Source organism: Poecilia formosa, unplaced genomic scaffold, assembly GCF_000485575.1.
Source record: "Poecilia formosa unplaced genomic scaffold, Poecilia_formosa-5.1.2 Scaffold238, whole genome shotgun sequence".
Classification (NCBI taxonomy): domain Eukaryota; kingdom Metazoa; phylum Chordata; class Actinopteri; order Cyprinodontiformes; family Poeciliidae; genus Poecilia; species Poecilia formosa.
Window position 1 is genome coordinate 379,578 of NW_006800177.1, and position 19,761 is coordinate 399,338.

Genomic DNA, 19,761 nt, shown 5'->3' on the forward strand with positions numbered 1-19,761 from the left:
AAACAACTGCACAGGACTCCAAGTGTTAGCTAGATCTGCAGCTTAGACACTGGCATTGGCGTCAAACCTGCTGCTGCAGTGCCATGTGAAACTAAGCATGCCCCTTGAATTTTTTTCACATTACAACCATGAGCCTGTGTGTATTTCTTTCTTAGAAAGTGTGGTGTGCATACATATTAGGTCACTATGAATCAATACATGCAGCTTACACTGTAGTTGGAGCTGCTGTGTGTCTCCCTCTTGAGCGTTTGCTCTAACTAAGCAGGAAGACGAGGAAAGAGTTGAGCGTCTCTACGATGCTGAAATGCAAATTCTCACCTCAGATCAAATAACTGAGTCGAATTCACTCAAAGTCAAAGATCAGACAACATTTACTGCCAAAACAAACAACAGATATGAACTTTACAACGTCCAAGCGTCAGTGCAACCAGTCACACAGTTTTCACCAAAAACTGAATTTAAAATGTGTGTGGAGTAGAAATAATTAGCATTGCGTTTTATTCGATTTTTTTTTGTTTTTTTTTTTGTATTTTGTATTAGCTTTCTGGTTCATGTAAGTTTTGTCAAAATGCGATATCTTAATGTTTTAGATGGTGGGAGGAAACTGTTTCTAAGATGATAACTTGTAAAAACTTGATGCAACAAATAAAGCCATAAGAAATCCTGCAACTTGTGCAACAAATGAAGAACCAGTGGGAAGAAAAAAAAAACATTTAAAGGGAACAGTTTGGTCTTGTAACTTTAACTGGCTTTTTTTTTGGACACTATAATTTTGAGTATGAATGTAACATTGCACTGTATAATTGGATACACGACTTCTGCACTGAGACCTGAGTATTTGCCTTCTGTTGGGTAACTGAACAAAGCCTTATACTCGCCGTTTTAAAAATTACACATCAAACATAAATTTAAATAACCTTCAAATATTCTTGAGAACACACAGCATTTGGTTATACTTCATAAAGAAATAAATGTGCCTGCTACAGGAAACTTTGTGAAAAATGACTCAAAACTTTCACAAAAATCCAAGTGTTTGCTCTAAAAAGTGCTCCGATGTGAGTGTGGGGGGAGGGGAGGGGTTGTGGCTACCTCAGATCCAACCTGATTAGTGATGGAGCACAATGATCCGTCCTCAACCACAGACACACAGGAATATTCTAAGTCTCGGCGGTTAGATAGAAGAACATCATGAGCGCTTTGAGTCTTTGTTCAAAGAGCTGTAGTGTCACCCGAGGAGCAGCACGTCTGTCGGTCACAAGGCAAGAGTTTCTGTGTGGTTCTTTTTGACATAATGATGAACAGAGTTCCTGCACAGGACGCCTCCGATGCTCAGCGCCTCATCACAAATGACAGGATATCATCATCCGTCACCTTCATGAGCGCCGACGGATCGCAAAGAACGGAAGTGATGTCACCCTTGCAGATCAAAGGTCCGGAGGCAGTGACTGGAGCAGCAGTAGGCCACAAAACTCACAGTTGTTCTGCAGAGGAAGGGGCGGAAATGCAGACAAGAAGCGAGTTTAATTAAAAACATTTATCGCGGAGATAAGACGGGGACAGTACCGGGGCAGAAAAAGAAAGAAGGGGACGTTTGTTCTGACCTGCGGTGGACTCCGGCCAACGCCGTGTCACGCAGAGGGAAAAGCTTGGGATAGATGATGGTGAACATGGCTTGGCTGCAACGGTGACAGTGACCCAGAGGGAACCGCAGCAGGTCCAGCAGGCTCTTTGGGAGGATGATGGGAGGCAGCAAGTTCAGGCCTGAAAACACAACATGCGACGGATTAAAACGAGGTAACAGACAGTCAATTATTTTATTTATAAACGAATTTGTCTAGCTGGGGATCAATGGCTTGAACACTTGTATAAATATTTCAACATAATATTTCTCCACTTTATTGTATTGTACATCTGATTTAAAAGCTTTTTTAAATATATTTTATGGGGATTTATGAGTGACCCATACAAAGTAGCACATAATTATGAAGTGGACGGAAAAAAAACAACTTTTTTTCACACATAAAAATCAGAAAGGTGTGCTGTGAATTTGTACTTTGCCCCTTTTTGTACTTTTATACTCCTGAATAAAATCTGGTGTGACAAACTGATTTGGGAAACCACCATATTAGTAACTGGGGCCTTCCTGTGTATAAATTAATTTCTAGGATCAAATTTTGAAGAAGTTGGGACACTGACAGTCATCCACCACTGACAAGGTGAGAACGGAGAGCATCAATCATAGAAGCAGCCAAGAGGTTCATGGTAACTGCAGGAGCTGCAGAGTTACCAATCTGCTTAAACAGAATCCCCTAAAGGAGCTGGTCATGGAGCCAGAAAGTTTTTTTTTTATTTCAATTCCCTGAACAAACAGCAATGAATCACTTTTATGATGAATCTGCTTTCACAGATTTGTCAAAAAAGACTGACTGTTAGGCAATTAAACTCCTTCCAAAAGGACAACAAGAAGTTTAATGGAAAAATAAACAAATTAAGAAAATGAAGGAGTAACTACATAAAACTGAGGACAGACAGAAAATCTGAACATATTTAAGACTTTTTTTTAAAACTGAGATGACCAAAAGACTGTGATTTTTCAGAGGCTGCAGAAATCATAAAGGCAAGTTACAGCCAGCCCCCACCTGCTGGGCGGTGATGGTAGATACGATGCATAGTCCTCATAGCCAGCTCTTCCAGCGGAACCACGTTATCCGTGTGCGACCCAATCACCTTCACTTCAGCCGGCAGCCCCACCAGGGCCTCAGTCAGTAACTCACCCATGCTGCCACCCTCCAGAGCTTGAGAGGATAAGCCACACCTGCACACACACCACAGGAGAAGTTGATACCCGAGTGAGCAGCTGTGCTAGAGGGAGCTTGAAGTGATAATTACCATTACAACATGCCAAAAAGTGCAGACTCTGCACATTTGGTATGCATGTGTTTGGGAGGTTTGCGCTGTATTAAACACCAGAAATTTAACATCACTGGCTTAGAAGTTTATACTTTGAAAGATGTTGTGTAGATCTTTTTTTTTTTCCCCTTTCAGATAAAAAAGGCTGCGCTGAAGTGAAACCTCAATTTCTCCACAGGCACTCATTGATATTTTTGCTTGTCGGCTGACGGTGTCGCACTAAACCCTCTCATATGCATCAAAATTGCTCTAATGTCAGAGTTTTTTGTTATTTCACTTCAGCTTAGTGATATTAACAGTTATCCAAGTAAGAAGTCTGCACCCAGTTGAAATACTCTTCTGAAATAACTGCTGTCAGTGTTAAGGATGTTACCCGCTGCAGCCGATGACCTTGTTGTACAGGTAGGAGGGAAGGCCTTTCAGATCCACGTTGTTATCTACAAACACAAACTGCAGCTCTCGGGATCTGCCCAGATCTATAAAACAGGCAGACGATTAACGATGCGTTGCTCACGATATCCAAATCGTTGCAGTTGATCGCAGACACAGCACCATACTGACCGAGTGGTAGGAAGGTTAGGCGATTGGCTGCCATGGAGAGCTGGTTGAGGCGGTGCAGCCAGCAGAGCTGGCGGGGGACATGACTCAGAAGGTTGTGGTCCACTGTGAGGTTCTGCAGGGAGAGGCAGCGGTGCAGGCGGTCTGGAAGAGACATCAGCTGGTTCATAGCCAAGTCGAGGGTCTCCAGGTCCTGCAGATCACCAATCTCTGAGTGAAAAATAACAAATGCGGAAGCATCAATATTAGGAGAACAGAGTGGTTATTTGGGACTTTAAAGTTTAAAACAAAGGACTATACTAAAAATCTCTTGAGGCCAAAAATAGCCATATGTAATTCGTGAGAGTGTACAATAACTGCTGAAGATTAACATTATGACAAAACATGAGCTTATGGGTGCTGGACAACTTCATTCTACAGTTTGGCTGAAGAGCTCAGACGCAATCTGCTGGCAAACTGAGGTTTTACACCCATGTGGTAGACAAGCACATGGGATTCAACAGCACGGATGTGCCCAAAAGGTTTGAACTTACACAAATTAACACTTTAGATTTCCCGTGATAAGTGTGTTAAATAAGTGGGTTGTCACCTGTGCAGAGTTTTCTCAACATTGGCGGAAGGAGAGTGTGAATGCACATGAATACAAGGTGAAGCAGAACCTTACAGACAACAGAATCATACCAAGAATGGCAGCGAAAAGGCCATGAATGTCGAAACAAAACATCAAGACCCAAAACTTAATCCTACAGAAAGTTCAAAGGTGGACAAGAGAAAACTGACCTTTACACAGCACCCAGTGAGATCAAATAGCTGAGATGACATATTTTGTGTAATATACATTTATACAAGTACATAGATTTTTTTTTCTTAGGAATTCTTCTGATTGGTTGAAACAAATACTTACTAATTTGTCAAGAAGAAAAGTGAGTGCTATGATGAATTTGTACAACAGTAAAGTATCTTGATATCATTTACAAACAATTCTTGAATAAAGAGTGGATTCAAAACATCCTGCAAGTGGAACTTCTTCCAGTCTTCACCTCTCCATGTTAAAAAAAAAAAATGTAATCAGCCTGAAACAGAACATTCCTAATCTTTTCTGCAGGAGGTTGACTGGGAAGTGTATAAAACACAGAATGGCGCAACAAATACACCTATCGTTAGACTATGTTGCTCTCACAACTTTCCATTTTTGTGTTATAAACATTCAGACCATGAAGTTCCCCTACATTTTTAGCTCAGTTAATAAAAGAATATTGTATTTTAAATTCATATTTTGTTTGTAAATTTAAAACTGGAATAACATTTACCTGGTGGAAGGCATTTGAGTTGATTATTGGACAGTCTCAGGTGTCGCAGAGACCTCAGGCGGCCAATCTCTGGGCAGAGCATCTGGAGGGCGTTATTGCTCAGGTCCAGTGACTGCAGTCGTGCCAGGTTTCCAATAGCTGGAAATCAAAAGGTTAGTTTAGCAGTTACATCTAATTTCTTTGAAATAATGGCACAACTGTCTGGTCGTACTGCAGTCCTACCTTCAGGAATAATGACGATGTTGTTTGAGTGCAGGTACCTTGAATCAAAAGACAAAACGTGATTTAAATTAAATATTTAAATACAACAAAGATATCTGAGCAAATTACAAGAGCACTTACAATTCTATAAGATTTGGGAGCTTCTGAGCAAGATTATCAGGCTGATAAAAAAAAAAAAAAAAACAGGACAAAAGCAGAAATTATAAGGGATCTCACAGGAACAAAACGTCAGTCATTCATGAGTGCTTTTTTTAAAATCACAAATGATGGTGCTGTGAGGATACCAGTGTAGTCAGCGAGTTTCTCTTCATGTACAACCTCTCCAGAAACTGTAGTCCTTCATCTTTTAGCAGCTCTACGGGAAAAATGTTCAGGTTTTTGTAGTTCAGGAACAGGTTTTTGTGGCGCTCCTGCTTGGCCATGAATATAGTCTCGTGGAGTTCAGTTGCCATTTCTCAGGAAAGCTCTCCCCTCCTGGATGAAGGACACTTGACAACGCCTGAATCTCCTATGGCATCACTGTTTCCTGAAAGTCAACAAGCATGACAGGTTCATCTTAATCAACTAGAATCTCTTAAACAAGTTAATTTAGTGCCCAAAATATGAAACCCATACAAAATACCGATTAATTATGTAATATTATATAAATACAGCATACTACGGCCAGATCTATCGGCTTCGAAGGGGTTGTAGAGTTATTTATAAGGCTTCGAGATTCCAGCAAACCACGATGAAACTTTATAGAAAATATTTTCTGGACTAGTATGAACAAAAAACAACTTTTAGGAAGGTGTGTCTGATAATATTAAACATTAAGTATAACAAAATAGGAAAGATAGGTTCAGTTTTCACATATCAGCACAAAAAAAAAACAACCTCCTCTTAGAATCTCACTATCTGTGCCACAAATTCAAATAAAAATATGATTTTCATTTTGAAATGAAATGCTGAAATAAAAGCAATATTAGATGCTACTCAAATTCGCTGAGAGGCACCTACATTACTCTTGAGATCCTTTCATTGAAAAGGGAGAAAGTAAAACCACAAAACGACAGCTGCATGCAGTAATGTGGCCAGATAGTATTTTGTTTGTAGTCGTTTTAAATAAGAGCCACCAGTATCTATAAGGCTAGAAAGAGCAACAAAAGGTTAAAGTCAATGATACATGCAGGACCTGTCAGCCGTTTCCCTTTTTCAGCATAAACAAGTCAGAACTGTGACCTGCAATAGCCACTTTGCTAATTGGTTACAAGCAAAACACAAAGTTTAAAACAAAAATTATTTACCTTAGTAGCAGGAGACCACTGTAAGACACTGCAACTGCCTACATCGTCTCGTCATCTATCGGAAGAAACCTGTGAGCCCTGGAAGAGCTAAACATCCAAACAAGAAGCTCCAGGTTAGCAGCAATCATCTGTCGTAAACAAGCCTGCGTCACAGCACAGACTCTTCTCTTTTTTATTTCAAGGCTGAGATGGCGCCGCTGGGGTTTTGCTGCCCCCAATTGGTAAATAACCGTACTGCACTAAGGAGAATCTGGTCGCAAAGCGGTTTGTGGTTTGTTTACAACCAGAAATCTCAACGTGTTTTATCGGTATTTTAAGTACTAGACCAATACAAAGTAATGTGGTATGCATCTATGTTCATATTTATGGAGTTTAAAACCAATAATTCCCCTGCCGATGGTGGATTCTCCCAGGTAGTATGCTAAAGCATCCATCCATCTGCCATATTTAATGTAAGGAGGCTGGTGTCTACCTCCAGCAATCACTGGGCATCCTGAACAGGTCTGCCGTTTGTCACAATAGGTAAAATATGTGATAATTTTAAGTTTTTCCTTCAACATACATTTTCCTGTCAATACCAATTTGTTACAGAAGTGCTGCATTACAGAAAATCCTAAATTTGGTTATAAATGTTACTCAAAAGGACTAACATGGTCAGAAGTTTCCTTTTAATATAAAATAGTTTAAACAGGATCAAATAAAGACATACCACACAAATTGCATACATTTTTTTATTTATCTTAAATTTTGTGTAGAAAAAAAAAGAACGAGGAAATAGACATTCTCTTTTCCTTCAGCCAATCATTTTATCCCAGTAATATATTGATAACAAGAAAAAATCTTACAACAGCATGTACAAAAGAAAAACCAAAATGAAACATCAGTCCAAACAATTGTTTTAACAGAAATCCAGGACTTGGAAGGCTATCAATAACTTACATATTTTAAAATAAATGTAACAAACTGTCAATGTAACATGTATATAAAAAAAGTGAGGGATGAGTTGGGAAGAGAAACAAAAACTTTACTGTTTTTATGTTACCTCTGAGGTGTTCCAGTGGTAAAAAAAGAAAAAAAAAAAAAGAAAAATCTGGCAAAAATCAGACCACAAACAAACCTGATTTCAGAAATTGATTAGTATTTTATAGCAAGACTGGCTGAGAAAGGATAGAACAAGAAGCTTGATAAAATACAGCACAGGTCTGCTTTTAGAGAAAACGCTTTCTCATAGAGACATTTCTTCAATTTACAGTCATCAAATCATAGTGGGAACAGCTACAGGGCAGAAAGAAGCTACAACTCAGGAATAATATATGTAACAAATGAAAGACAATGTAGTGTCGTAGAGGGAAATGGTCCAATGAAACCATCCCATACCTCATGTTGAATTCCACTAGCTTTCACTTGAATCAGCAAATACAGACCCCCCAAAAAGAGCCCATTAGCCAACCGAAGCTACCCCAATAATATATATATATATATTTGCTGAACAAATATATATATTTGTTCAGCATCTCCATATAAAAAGATCGAGTTCTCTAGTTGTAGCATAAAGAATGTCTGATGTGTCCGAGGCCCTAGCCTGCTTCCACGATGGTTTGGTTTGTGGTTTGAATTTGACCTTTACACAGCACCCAGTGAGATCAAACAGCTGAGATGACATATTTTGTGTTTTATACAAGTACATAGATTGGACAAAACAAAAAGTGAGGTAGATGGATGGTTGAAGGAAGTAATAACAAAGCCTTCTCCCAGAATATCAAAAGGACATAAAAATATGAGATCAAAACAAAAGAAAAAAAATGGGAGGGAAAACTCGAGGGAAGATTTGTACAGCGATTACCACTTCACAAAAATAAAAATAAATAGCAAAAACATCTGGGAACTGAGTTAAAATGTCACTTTTGAGACTATTCCGTGTGGTCCTCAATTAGATAGGTCAATGTTTTATTACTGATGCTCAAACGCGAAGAAAAGATTTTGTTTTCTCCAACAAAAGGGGTTCATAGTGTATTTCTCTCGTCAGTCCTTTTAGGTCACAATATCTTAATGTTATTGAAGCATTTCAACAGAAAACTGAATGCTGCAGGCAAATTCAGTCCCATTTAGTCACACAAATCTTCAATCACATCAAACGTTTACAAAATATTGAAAAAGAAAGAACAGAAGCTACTTCAACACGTGGATGCCCACATATTTCAAAAAAAGCTTTTGATCGAGAGGCAAGTGAGATGATCCAGTCAAAATGGAATACAAAGAAATACAAAGAAAGGGCTTTTTTGATTTCTAGAGACCGCAAGTTAACTTAACCGAAACACTGACAAAAAGTAGAAGGAAATTATCAGAAAATGGTGAACCAAAAATTCCCTTTACATCATTTGAAATGTGTAGGAAACAACAAAAGATGTAAAGGGGTAACACACAGTTTCCACCTTTATTAGCAAATGTTGGTGCACATTCTGTTTATCTGCTCTCTATCCGTCACATCATTTTCTAGCTTCCATGTAACTTCTGACAAACCAGAGATAACCCACCAAGAAAACAGTTGTTTCACTGTGAAACACTAAATAGTAATTGAACTGTTTCACATGTTTAAATATAGTGAACTAAAGTTAATCTTTGTGTATATAGACAGGGCTAAAAAAAAACTACTCAGTTAACTCAATTAGCTCCAGGAAAAGAAAAAAAAAATGCTCTTAATATTAAATCTCTTGTTTTTAAAATTAGATGAAATATTCATTTTGTATTAATATGTGAGCAACATTGAACCACAACAGGACACATTTACAAGGTGCTCTAACTGCTTACATTTGGATTGTAAGCTATTCCTTGCTAGCTGCAATTTAGCCACTGCTGAGATGAACACAAAATTGATATTTTTATGTCAGAAGAAGTCCAATGTATGTCTAGGGTTCCTGTAAATTCACATTTCAGAATTATAGATGTTTGATATATGCATACACTCAAGTGCAGTGCAGTTGCTTCTCAGTCAGCGACGTGAAAAACCTAAATGACGTGCACAGGAACGTACTAAAAGTCAATTAATTTCCCAGATTAACCCCCTAAAGATGAAAAACTAGAAACTACAAGATAGGGGCTGGACAAAAGTCTGGAAATGCAATTGTTTTTCTGCTGAGCCAGACTACATATCCACGCGTTTTAAGGATGTTTAGGAAACCCTTTGTTTGGTAAAAGCTAGTTCAGATAAAAGTCTAAGAGAGTCTGAATAGATGCTGCTTGATGAAATAGAAGGCAGCTAGTTTCCGCGCAAGAAATCTCAAATTATAAATGTGCCAACTTGAAGAGAGTCTGAAAACATCCCCCTCAAAAAGGATTTTTAATTTATTTTTTGCCAAATTCAGATAACTTTATTCACAATATTTTTACTATATTCTAAAACTTTTGAAGGTTTTCCTACTTTTTGTCAGTATTTTTGGTTGCATACAACTTGGGCAAGGACAAACCACAAGATTGAGACCAGGAAACTTCTTGTTACTCATTGTGGCGAGAAACATTACTTTCACACTGATAAAACAATCTGACACAGAACGACAAACACAAGGTAGGATGTCTCTGGGTAACAGCAGCACAAAAAAAGGAAAATAAAGAAGAAAAAAAAAGGGGAGCAGAAAAGGATTTAGCTTTTCTCTTTCACCTGAGATTTTATTTGGGACACCAGGCTTGTGAATCTGATGGTAAAAGCACCAGAGAACATGGATGCCCTCTAGAGGGGATGCGAGGAAGATACGGGTCTTTCAATGCAAGGCAAGTTATTGTACCTCTTACTCAATTGCAGAAACAAAATCCGTTCATAAACAAAGCAATGACAAGCATAAAAAAAAGAAAAAAAGAAACTGGAGTGAAAATGTTCTGAGCTGAAAACCAACCTGAAGAAGGTTCTTTATTTATGTGTGTGTGTGTGTGTGTGTGTGTGTATATATATACACACACACACCACAAGAGAAATAAGGAATAGCAGCTTCTTTCTGTACATGATGAAAGTTTTTGACTGTATAAAAGTTAGAAAAAGTGAAAAAACAACTGGTTTGTACATAAATGCTCTGCACATGTAGAGATGTAAATGTTGGCAAGTATTTACAAGTGTAAAAAAATACCTGTTTGTGTACAACAAGGATGCCTCTGACCTTGGGGAAAACTCAGATGTACAGATCTGGCGTTCATGTTCTCCTGACTGCTCTTCCTCTGCAGTCCTTTCCTTTTTTTTTGTGTTTTGTCGTATATATTTTGCTACGCGATTCACTGTTAAACCCCAACGTAACAGCACTTTGTGGCAGCTGGCTCTATTTCAGGTAAACTGACGGGACTGAAGTCTACACAGGGATCTGACGGAGTGGAGGAACCGCAGATCGCAGTCAGCACTAGAAAAACCGAGCAGGACGGCTGAGGAAAGTTGACGTCCGTCTGGCCTCTACATGAACGATGTGGTGGAAGATCAAAAGTGCTTTTGTTTGTTTTCTCCTTCCATTTTCACGACTGCATCTTGAGGAGCAACAGGATAAGAAAATGTGAAAGCAGAAGAGTTTGGCAACAGATTTGGCAGAGCTGACTGTTCTCCAATTGTTTGTTTCAGCGGACTGGCTTTTGACCCGGCATTATGCCGACGCTCGACCCTCGACCCTCGTGGCAGCCGGCTTCAGAAACGACCGACTGGCGACCTCCTTCTAGTGCTTGTTAATCTTTAGATATGCTTAATGTTTCCACCATAATGCCCGTTCAAAAGCACACACAAACAACGCTGATTATTCATAAAGGCCTACACGTTTTGTTTCCTCATTCAGAAACATAAAAAAAAAACAAATAACAATTTATAAAATAAGTTTAGCCACAGAGAGAGTGAAATAACTCCCCTCAAAATTATTATTTTTTTTTTTATGATTTCTCATTTTACTGAAGATTTTTTTTTTTCTTTTTTTTTTTCTTTTTGGTCTTTCCACTCAGCAGCAGGAGCGGTATCACAAATAACAGCCAGCTGGTAGAAACTCATACTAGATTATTTAAAAGAAAAAAAAAAAAAAGAAAAGTGTGCGGCCATACAGCAGGACATTAACTCTTTGAAAGTTTTTTCCATCTTTATGCAAGTCTCAAAATATCCACATCCTGTTGAGAAGGCTTCACTGTGATTCAAACAAAGAAAGAAGAAAAAAAAAAAAGAAAACCACCCAGTCAGACATGTGGTTCTTCGGGTCCGTGGGTGAACGGTGTACGTGTTTCTGCCCAATCAGCAGGCAGACGACTGTGGGAGAGGCATGGCGCGCTCGTTTTTGCGTCCTCCGTTCATGTGCGCGTACGGCGGCAGTTCGTCCAGGTTTGGCCGCACTGTGGCTCCCGAGCTCGTGGGAAGGCCAGTCCCAGAGAGTCCGTTGGCCGCCTGCTGGCTCGAAGGCTGCTTGTCCATGACCGCGCTCGACGTGCAGGGAGAGGACGGGGAGCTGGGCGCTTGTGACGGGGCAGGCGCCCCCTCTGAGCTTGGAGACGGGGGGTTCTGCTGCTGCAGCTGTTGCTGCTGCGAAGAGGGTTCCAGGGGAACATCCGTGGAGTGGTCCAGTTTATCCAGATGGAGCTGTGGAGCTTCGGCGGGCTTGTTGTCGGCACTGTAGTAGAAACTAACCTCTTTGAAAGACGGGTCCAGCTCATCCTTGATGCTGCTGATGATCTCAACGAAGGAGGGTCGCATTTTAGGGTTGTACTGCCAACACATTCGCATCAGCTCGAATCTGCACACAAAGGAATATTGGTTATAATTATAAGCAGCATATGCTACTGAAGTAATCTCTCAGTAGAGAAAAGCTGTGCTTTGTCACAAGAAGCTACAGCTGGGATATATGACTTTATAACTAAATCTCAAATTTTTTTCATACCAGATTTGATTTCCGATTTTAATCACTCCCCCCCCCGTCACTTTCTTTTCTAAAAACAAATTTACAAACGACAGAAAATACTTTCAAAACATCAGCCATCTCTTTTGTGAGTTGTGCAATGGACGACTAAGGCCCGGTTTCAAGAATTTTTTCCCTAATTACGAGAATACAGTCATAATATAAATAGAATAAAAATGTAATTTCACCAGAAGAACATCTTAAAATTACAAGGCCAAGGTTGAGTTACTGAGAAAAAAGTTGTGAAAGACTTTTCTCGTTCTGAGCAGCTCAGTCTGTTCTTTCTTTCTTCAAAACAGAAACATTCATATGCTCAATTTGTTTCAAAATCCTGCCGCTGATAATAATTTGACGCTGATGTGATAAAAGATGAAGTATTTGCTTTTTGGTAAAACGTATACCAAAGTTTTTTTTTTGTCAAAATCAGTTGCAAAGTCACCAAACTACATGACATTTAAATAGCAAGACATCAACCGCTATTCTAAAACGCTTCATGCAGGAGAAAACAAGTCTATGACTTGGTGTCTCTGGAATTTTCTCACTGGTGGCCAAATTTGTCCTTCATGCTTGCAAGCTGTTTGATGTGGAATCATATTTGGCCTGTTTCATATTAGAGACAAACACTTCAAAGCACAGAAAAACGCACAATGTAAAACAGACTGCAGTGAGCACTGCTGTTTAGAAATCTCACAGGCCACAAGCGGCACTGCTGCACGGTGGGAGTAGCTGGTAGTCACTTATAATTAGACGGCAGAGTAAAGGGAAACATGGTAAACAGAGAGACAAGTATATGGGAGCATAATAGGCAATTGTGCAGGGTGGTGTGCGTGTGGTGTCTTACAGCATGTCTGGACAGTTCTGCGGTTTCTCCAGCAGTCCTCCCTCCATTACAAAGCGAAGGACTTGCTCGTTGGACAGACCCTGGTAAGGCTGCTCTGCCAGAGTGGCTATCTCCCACAAAACAACCCCGAATGACCTGCACAGAGGAAAACGGTAGAAAGGGCTGTGAAGGTTGGTTGAGTCTGTCTTTCATTACGGAGTCCGAAGGATATTTTCTGAAGCGCCGTGTGCAGAGAACAACGTCCCCATGTGGGTTTGCGTGCGCCTGCTTACCAGACGTCCGAGTTGGTGGTGAAAACACCGTCCTTCAGAGACTCTGGTGACATCCAGCGGACAGGGAGCAGACCTTTACCACCTTTACGATAGTAATCGGTCTCATAGATGTCTCTGGTCATGCCAAAATCTGCAGAGAAATAGAAGAGGACACAGTTCAGCAAAAAGAGGAAGGTTGCGTCCAATTAGAAAATCCTAAGGCATTAGAAAAAACACGATTTTAACGAGTAAATATTGAGCAAATTTCCTTTTGCATTCTTGCTGTAATTACTGTCTGTCGAGTGGCTCCATTTAGGACAGGAAGGCATTCTTTAGTCAGATTATAGTCCTAGAAATAGTATTGAATTAACCATAATCCTTTGGAGAAGATTCCATGCAAGTTTTACAGACATTTAAAACCACGAAAGCTTTTAAAATTGAAGTGCGCAGCAGTAACTGCAGTGGTCTAGATGCTTTCAGGCTAAGAGGTCACGCAGTTCTCTCACAGAATAAATAAACCTGAAAGCATCAGCTCAGACTCATAAGAGAGGCAAGAACTGGATGGGGATGAGCGCATGTTGATGACGATGATATAAAAGTTTCAATGTAGGGATACAAACAGCTAGATATTCTTTCTGTGTTGTTGTTTGGCCGCTGTCCAGAAGAGGGCGCCACTTGTTAAGCGGCGCCAGATACAAAAACAAAGATGGCAGGGCCATGCCAGAACGGGAAGGAGGAACAGTCCAAGCAGAGTTTAGTGAAAGATGGAGCATTCTCTTTGTGTGGTTCTGTTTGGAAATATAAACACTCCAGTGCAACTTCCTTTAGTTTCACCTCATGTAGCTGAGCTGTATGATGGAGCAGCATCAACTTTTCATCCAAAAATTACTGATGTTGCTATAAAGGTGAGGATAATATAACAGAAAGGTGGAGGGCATAACAGAGAAAAATAGTAATATGATGGAAAAACAAACAAAAAAAAAAACATGGTGCCAATAAGCACGCTTGATTTTAAGAAAAGTCATGATTTAATCCACTTCAGGCAGCGATATATACCTCCGATCTTTACGGTGAAGTCTTCAGCCACCATGCAGTTTCTTGCGGCCAGATCTCGATGGACAAACTTGTTGGCGTTGAGGTAAGCCATGCCATCCGCGATCTGTCCCGCCATCTGAAGCATTTTTTTCAGCGGCGGGAGAGACAGGCTGGAAACCTGTTGCTGCAGACAAGAAACAGGCGGCAAATCCATCAGAGGGTTAAAAGAATCTTTTATGGTAGAATTCAGCTTATCCGTAAATCGTTCAGGGACGCAGCAGCAGGAATCTAAACATACATTCACAACTATCAACAGGTTGAGGGAGTGCTACGTGACAATAAGAGTGTTTCATGCAAAGCTCTTATTGAAACATTATGGAAGCAATGTGGGATTGCATAAAGAAATGCCGTTATGACAATCCAAATCCTTCCAGAGTCTGTGGTAAAGATGCCTGGACCAAATGACCTGCAGGCTGTTTGTTCAAACTGAAATCCCTCGGTGATTGATGCGGATTGGCTCTCTCTTTACTGAATGACTTTGTTGAATAAAAACAACTTGCAGCACTATTTCTGAATTAAACAGAATCAATATTTCTGTGCAGCTGTGCTACCTCTTTGGGACGCAGGGAGCGCAGGTAACTCTTCAGGTCTCCTCTGGTCATCAGCTCCATAATGACCAGGGTGGGCTGGCCTTGGGAGACCACACCAAGAAGACGCACCTGCACAAAAACCCCCCAAAACAAGTTGCAATTTCAAACTCACTTTCCTGACATCTCTACAGCATCCTAAGGTGTTGTTTGTGCGCACCACATGATGGCAATTGAACTCCTTCATAACAGAAGCTTCGTTGAGAAACTCGATCCGCTCCCTCATGCTGGCCGACTCGTTTACAGTCTTTACAGCAACGAGGATCTCCGGTTCGTCTTTGACCACGCCCTTGGCCACGCCCTCGTATACCATCCCGAATGACCCCTGGCCGAGCTCCCGGCAGAGGGAAATCTTCTCCCGGGCCACCTCCCACTCATCTGGGACATACACTTTAAAAGGAAATTGTTTTCCGTTAGCAAAAGTCTGCAATGATAGACGTCCAGCACACAAACGTCACTTACTTTCTGCTGCGCTGAAGTACTCGGGGTTGACAGAGGCATACAGGACTCCGTTCCCGAGCCGATCGCTGTTCCTGGGGGGAGAAAACAAGAGTTGGTTTTAGAAGTTCACAACGTATCTCCTATTCTACTAAGTACAATGCCTTTAAAAAGTGCACATCTCTCTTAAAGACTTTCATAGTTTGTAATCACAAACATTAATGTATCGTATTGAGATTTTATGCTCTAGATTAGGTCTGCCGCAATGAGCAATAAATCAATGAAATCGCATGAATAATTTAAACGACCTTGATGGAAGTGTTCAAACACCACAAAAACCTGAATGACAAACGTCTTCAGCCTGGTGCATTTGTCTCAACTAGCCTGTTTTTTTGAAGGACAGTTTTGCAAAGTGACATGAAGAACTTTCAGGGATATGAATAAGATTTAAAAGCAACGCATGAACTGGCCTTTTCTTATCAAAGAAAAAAAAATGTCAATGTGCGGTTACTGAAAACAGAAGTAAAACAAAATCTAAAGCTACAAACACAAAATGCAGCCAAAGGAGAAATTCCTTTGGCTTCAGTCTGGCCTGACTCAACTAGAATATTTTTTTTTCTTTGTTTTTGCCACAAAGGAACTGCAAAACATTGGGGAAAAACAAACAAATTTTGACTTGTCATATCTAAAATAATTGATGTAAAAGCACCTTTTCCTGTTGAAGACCACCAGCACCGACACCAAAGTGCAGATTAGGACGATGGTCAAGATTGGAACAAAGATCATAGCGAAGACGCTTTCAGAACCTGTTGACATGAACACTTTGATGAAACTGACTGCTAAGGTCTCTTACGTATTTATTTTTGAAAGAAACAAACGAAATAAAACAAAAAAAAAAAAAAAAAAAAAAAAGCAAGACTGTTTTTCTTACTTTCAGAAACATAAAGATTCAGGGTGGGGGTCCAGGAGCCATTGCCAGCCAGTGATGTGGCTCTCACCCTGACCGAGTAGTTTCCAGGACTGAGGTTAGTCAGGCGAACGCCTTGCTGGCTGCGATAGAGCTGTCTAGAAACACACTCGTGCTTCTCGGCCTGACAAACACAAACAGAAACGGAAACACGGTTTAAAGTAGTATAATGATGCCAACATGTTTCTTCTCATAGGACGTTTTATTAATGGAGCAGTCCGGCCTGCGACTCAACTTCAATCTGATGGAGAAAGAGCTAAAGATCAGGGTGATGGCAAAGAGAAGCTCATCACCAGATATAAAAAAATAATCTATAACAATATGAGTGGAGACGTGCAAAAACAATTTAAAAATAGATAAAAATGTTTCTATTGATTTTGGAGTAGGGTGTAAATACTTTTTGACATTAAATACACAGCAACTAGCTGTTTACTAAAATGTCAGAACCCTTCATAGATGTTGACCTACCTCTGCAGCCAGTTTGAACTTGATCTCGTACATGAGGATGAGACCATTGGGCTGGCTGGGCTCCGGCCAGCGCAGGAACACCCAGTCCTCATGGCCCTCCCAGCTCACCGGGCCTGGGATGTCATCAGCCTTTTCTGGAGAATGAAATGCAGAAGATAATCTTGATTTTACCACGTCTTGTGTATTCCGGCAGAACTAAACCAGTACAAAAGTTCCAGTCAGACACTGCCGTGGTGTTCACGACCGTTCAAAGTTCTGACCTGCTGGCTTGGTCCTGGAGAAGACGAACTCGGCCGCGCTGCACTGCTGAACCTGCCTGTTGCAGGCGTGGATGTCGATGCGGTAAACTCTGAAAGGCTCCAGGCCGGTTATCTGCAGCTCGTGGTTGGTCACCTTGTCGTCCATGACCTCGTACTCTTGTTCGGTTGGCTCTGGGTCAGGGACGCTGCCGTTGCCGCCGCCCTGAGGGGGGGGAATCGCAGTGCTGTTGGCGTAAAGGTGGAAGCGGCGAGAACGGGTGGAGTTGGCGACGCCAAAGAGATCTCTGCGACGCCGATCTGGAGGCCTGGAGGCGGAAATAACAGAGAAGAAAAGCACAGTTTACGTTTACTGACGGCAAGAGTGACATTAAACTAAGTGGGTATGTGTTACTACCAATTTGAAGGTGTCAGTTGCTGCTATGATGCAAAGTCAAATTTCTTTCAAGTCATATTTGATACATCATTCCCTGATTGTGCTATAAAATGGCATTGTCTGCCTGGAAAATACACAACACCGCCCCTTTAATGACATACAGTAGAACAGCTGCTAAAAGCCGAGTTACAGCAAATGAATGAATTATTTTACCATAATAGCAAACCAGAGGATTTTCTCCCCAATATTAAGTTAGTTGTTATACGTGAGTGCATTCTGAAGCAGAAAGAAAAACTGATGTCCTGTAACACGTTGAATTTTAATATTTTGTGTGCACAAACATAAAAGAGTAGCGAGTCATAAGCTGCTGGTAAAAGAGAAAGTAAAATAGATTACTTTTTATGTGATCACTCTCACTACCTGCTGAATTTGCAGAGAGGCGTTATATTTGGAGAAAGCCTTTGTTGTTTTATCGTAAACATTTTATCATAAAGGTGGATGACTTTTCAATTTATCCAGAAATGAGAAGTAAAGTTGTTGTTCACGTCGCAACAATTGGTGATTGGAAATCTGGCCCCCCAAAAAAACTCTGACTGCTGCATCTCGACATACCAAACCTGGTTTACTTTATGTTATTTGGGTCAATGGGTTAGAAATGATCATTATCTATGAAAAAAGGTTGCAGGATTTTCTTTTTTTTTTTTTTTTTTAAGTAGTGAGGAAACTTCAAGCTTCAATCCCATTAGTTTTTCCTCTTTAAGGGAAAAACAAAAAAATTCAAATAAATAACTAAAAACCAGAGATGATGTGATTTCCATAGCTGGAACACACAGTTTGCTTGAGAAGAACTAAACAGGAAAAGGTGTCTTCAGAGTCACCTGATGTTGATCTTCAGAAGCAGACGCGTCCAACTCCTCCGTCTGTTTATGCCGAGCATACGGAGAGCTAATTTACATCAACTGGACTGAGACGTGTGTATGTTTGTGTGTGGAGACCGAGAGCAATAATGCGTTGCAGATGTTTTTTGGTTCAAAGTGGGATGCTGCAATCCTGAACTCTGACAGGAGCCAAAAGTTATTCCAGAACAGTAAAAAAAGAATAAATCAAGTTAAAACCGCTCTACAGTCACATCACAACATAAGTAGGTTACCTCGGCGTAAAAATGGTGTTGTGTAGGAAGTTTTCAAAGACTTTTCGGTAGGAGGCATCGGCAGCTTCAGCCTCCAGGGCTTCAGGCGATTTGGGGCAGGGACAGCAAGGACCTTTATCTGCTCCATCAGGATCTGGTTTAGTGGGCTTTGTATCCTCCTCTTTGTCTCCCGTGGCAGCAATCCTAATGGGGATCTTTAGCTCTGATGGGAGGAGGGAGAAGAATGAATGTCCCATCGAGCTGCCTTCAGCAGAAAGCCTTACGGTAAACAGCTACCTTTGGAGCAGTAGTTATGCTGGTACAGCTCCTTGTCTTCAGCTTGTTTCTGCCACTTCACCCAGTAGTAAGTCTGATTTCCGTTGGGTGAGACGGGGGGCGACCAGCGGACCATCAGCTGCGTGGAGGAGTTAGAGTAGGCCCGCACATCCTGAGGCATGGAGGGCGCTGAAAGAAGAAAAGCACAACTTGAGGAACTGCAGGGAAAGCGCTCTCCTTGCAGGCTGCCAGGGCAGCTGTGTTTCTCTGACATCACAGCACCGCTATGCCTTTACACTGCAGCTGGATTTATTTTATGCAGTCCTCCGTCTCATCTAATTGAATTACAGTTCTGTAAATCAATATGCTGCTCATTGCCTTTGAGTTGCAGCTGTGTTTATTTCAAAGATCCTTCGCTCATCTCCGAAAATGTGTTTGAATAAGTTTCTGACAAGAAGCCGTAATGTCGCTAAAAAAAAATAAAAAATCCCACGAAAAAGAATATCTGTTTACCCTCTGCAGGAGGTTTTTTTTTTTTTTTTTTTTTTTTTTTTTCAGGTGAGAACAAGAAATGGGCTGATCTGCAAGTTGTGATGATTTGTTGTACTGTTACATCTAATCCCAGGTAGATTCAGTTTTAGGCTAGGCTTTACGGCATCGCAATTATATGATTAGGACTGTTAGGCGCCTATTGTCCTAACTACTCTCTCTCTGGGTGTTAATTGACTAGGTTGTAGTGCAGTCTGGGAGTCACCAGAGGGCAGTAATTGCTCAAAGAAAATGAAAGAAATGAAGCCTAAAAGAAATGAGAGGGTATCCAGTTACACTGGTGTGCCATACAAGAGTGTGGAATAACAGAAATAATATGGATCTCAGTAAATTAGAATATCATA

General features: G+C 40.7%; 2 protein-coding genes across 2 annotated transcripts in view; both read right to left on the reverse strand.

Moving 5' to 3' along the window:
- Positions 1-353: 353 nt before the first annotated feature.
- lrrc28 (leucine rich repeat containing 28) lies at positions 354-6,456 on the reverse strand. Its single transcript, XM_007569222.2, has 10 exons — positions 6,287-6,456; positions 5,285-5,526; positions 5,121-5,161; positions 5,001-5,038; positions 4,779-4,916; positions 3,472-3,678; positions 3,284-3,386; positions 2,640-2,815; positions 1,602-1,761; positions 354-1,481 (listed from the first exon to the last, which is right to left on the reverse strand). The coding sequence occupies exons 2-10, from the start codon at positions 5,450-5,452 to the stop codon at positions 1,412-1,414; spliced, it is 1,101 nt and encodes a 366-aa protein (XP_007569284.1). The 5' UTR covers positions 5,453-5,526; positions 6,287-6,456; the 3' UTR covers positions 354-1,411.
- A 547-nt stretch (positions 6,457-7,003) lies between these two features.
- Positions 7,004-19,761, reverse strand: part of LOC103149868 (insulin-like growth factor 1 receptor) — a 48,422-nt gene continuing 35,664 nt past the window's right edge. Inside the window, exons 9-21 of the mRNA XM_007569224.2 lie at positions 18,890-19,057; positions 18,614-18,815; positions 17,091-17,395; positions 16,831-16,964; positions 16,327-16,486; positions 16,105-16,201; positions 15,420-15,490; positions 15,118-15,347; positions 14,922-15,029; positions 14,332-14,494; positions 13,297-13,426; positions 13,025-13,159; positions 7,004-12,021 (exon numbers count right to left, since the gene is read on the reverse strand). Of these exons, the coding sequence (XP_007569286.1) occupies positions 11,526-12,021; positions 13,025-13,159; positions 13,297-13,426; positions 14,332-14,494; positions 14,922-15,029; positions 15,118-15,347; positions 15,420-15,490; positions 16,105-16,201; positions 16,327-16,486; positions 16,831-16,964; positions 17,091-17,395; positions 18,614-18,815; positions 18,890-19,057 (2,399 nt within the window). The 3' untranslated portion in view covers positions 7,004-11,525. The remainder of the gene's footprint in view (positions 12,022-13,024; positions 13,160-13,296; positions 13,427-14,331; positions 14,495-14,921; positions 15,030-15,117; positions 15,348-15,419; positions 15,491-16,104; positions 16,202-16,326; positions 16,487-16,830; positions 16,965-17,090; positions 17,396-18,613; positions 18,816-18,889; positions 19,058-19,761) is intronic.

Excerpts from the sequence above, each read along its gene's own strand:
- lrrc28 (XM_007569222.2), bottom strand. The coding sequence starts at position 5,452 with ATGGCAACTGAACTCCACGAGACTATATTCATGGCCAAGCAGGAGCGC. Across the intron at positions 5,039-5,120 it reads CTCCCAAATCTTATAGAATT|GTACCTGCACTCAAACAACA; the intron begins GTAAGTGCTCTT and ends TTTTGATTCAAG. Across the intron at positions 2,816-3,283 it reads AAGGTCATCGGCTGCAGCGG|GTGTGGCTTATCCTCTCAAG; the intron begins GTAACATCCTTA and ends GTGTGTGTGCAG.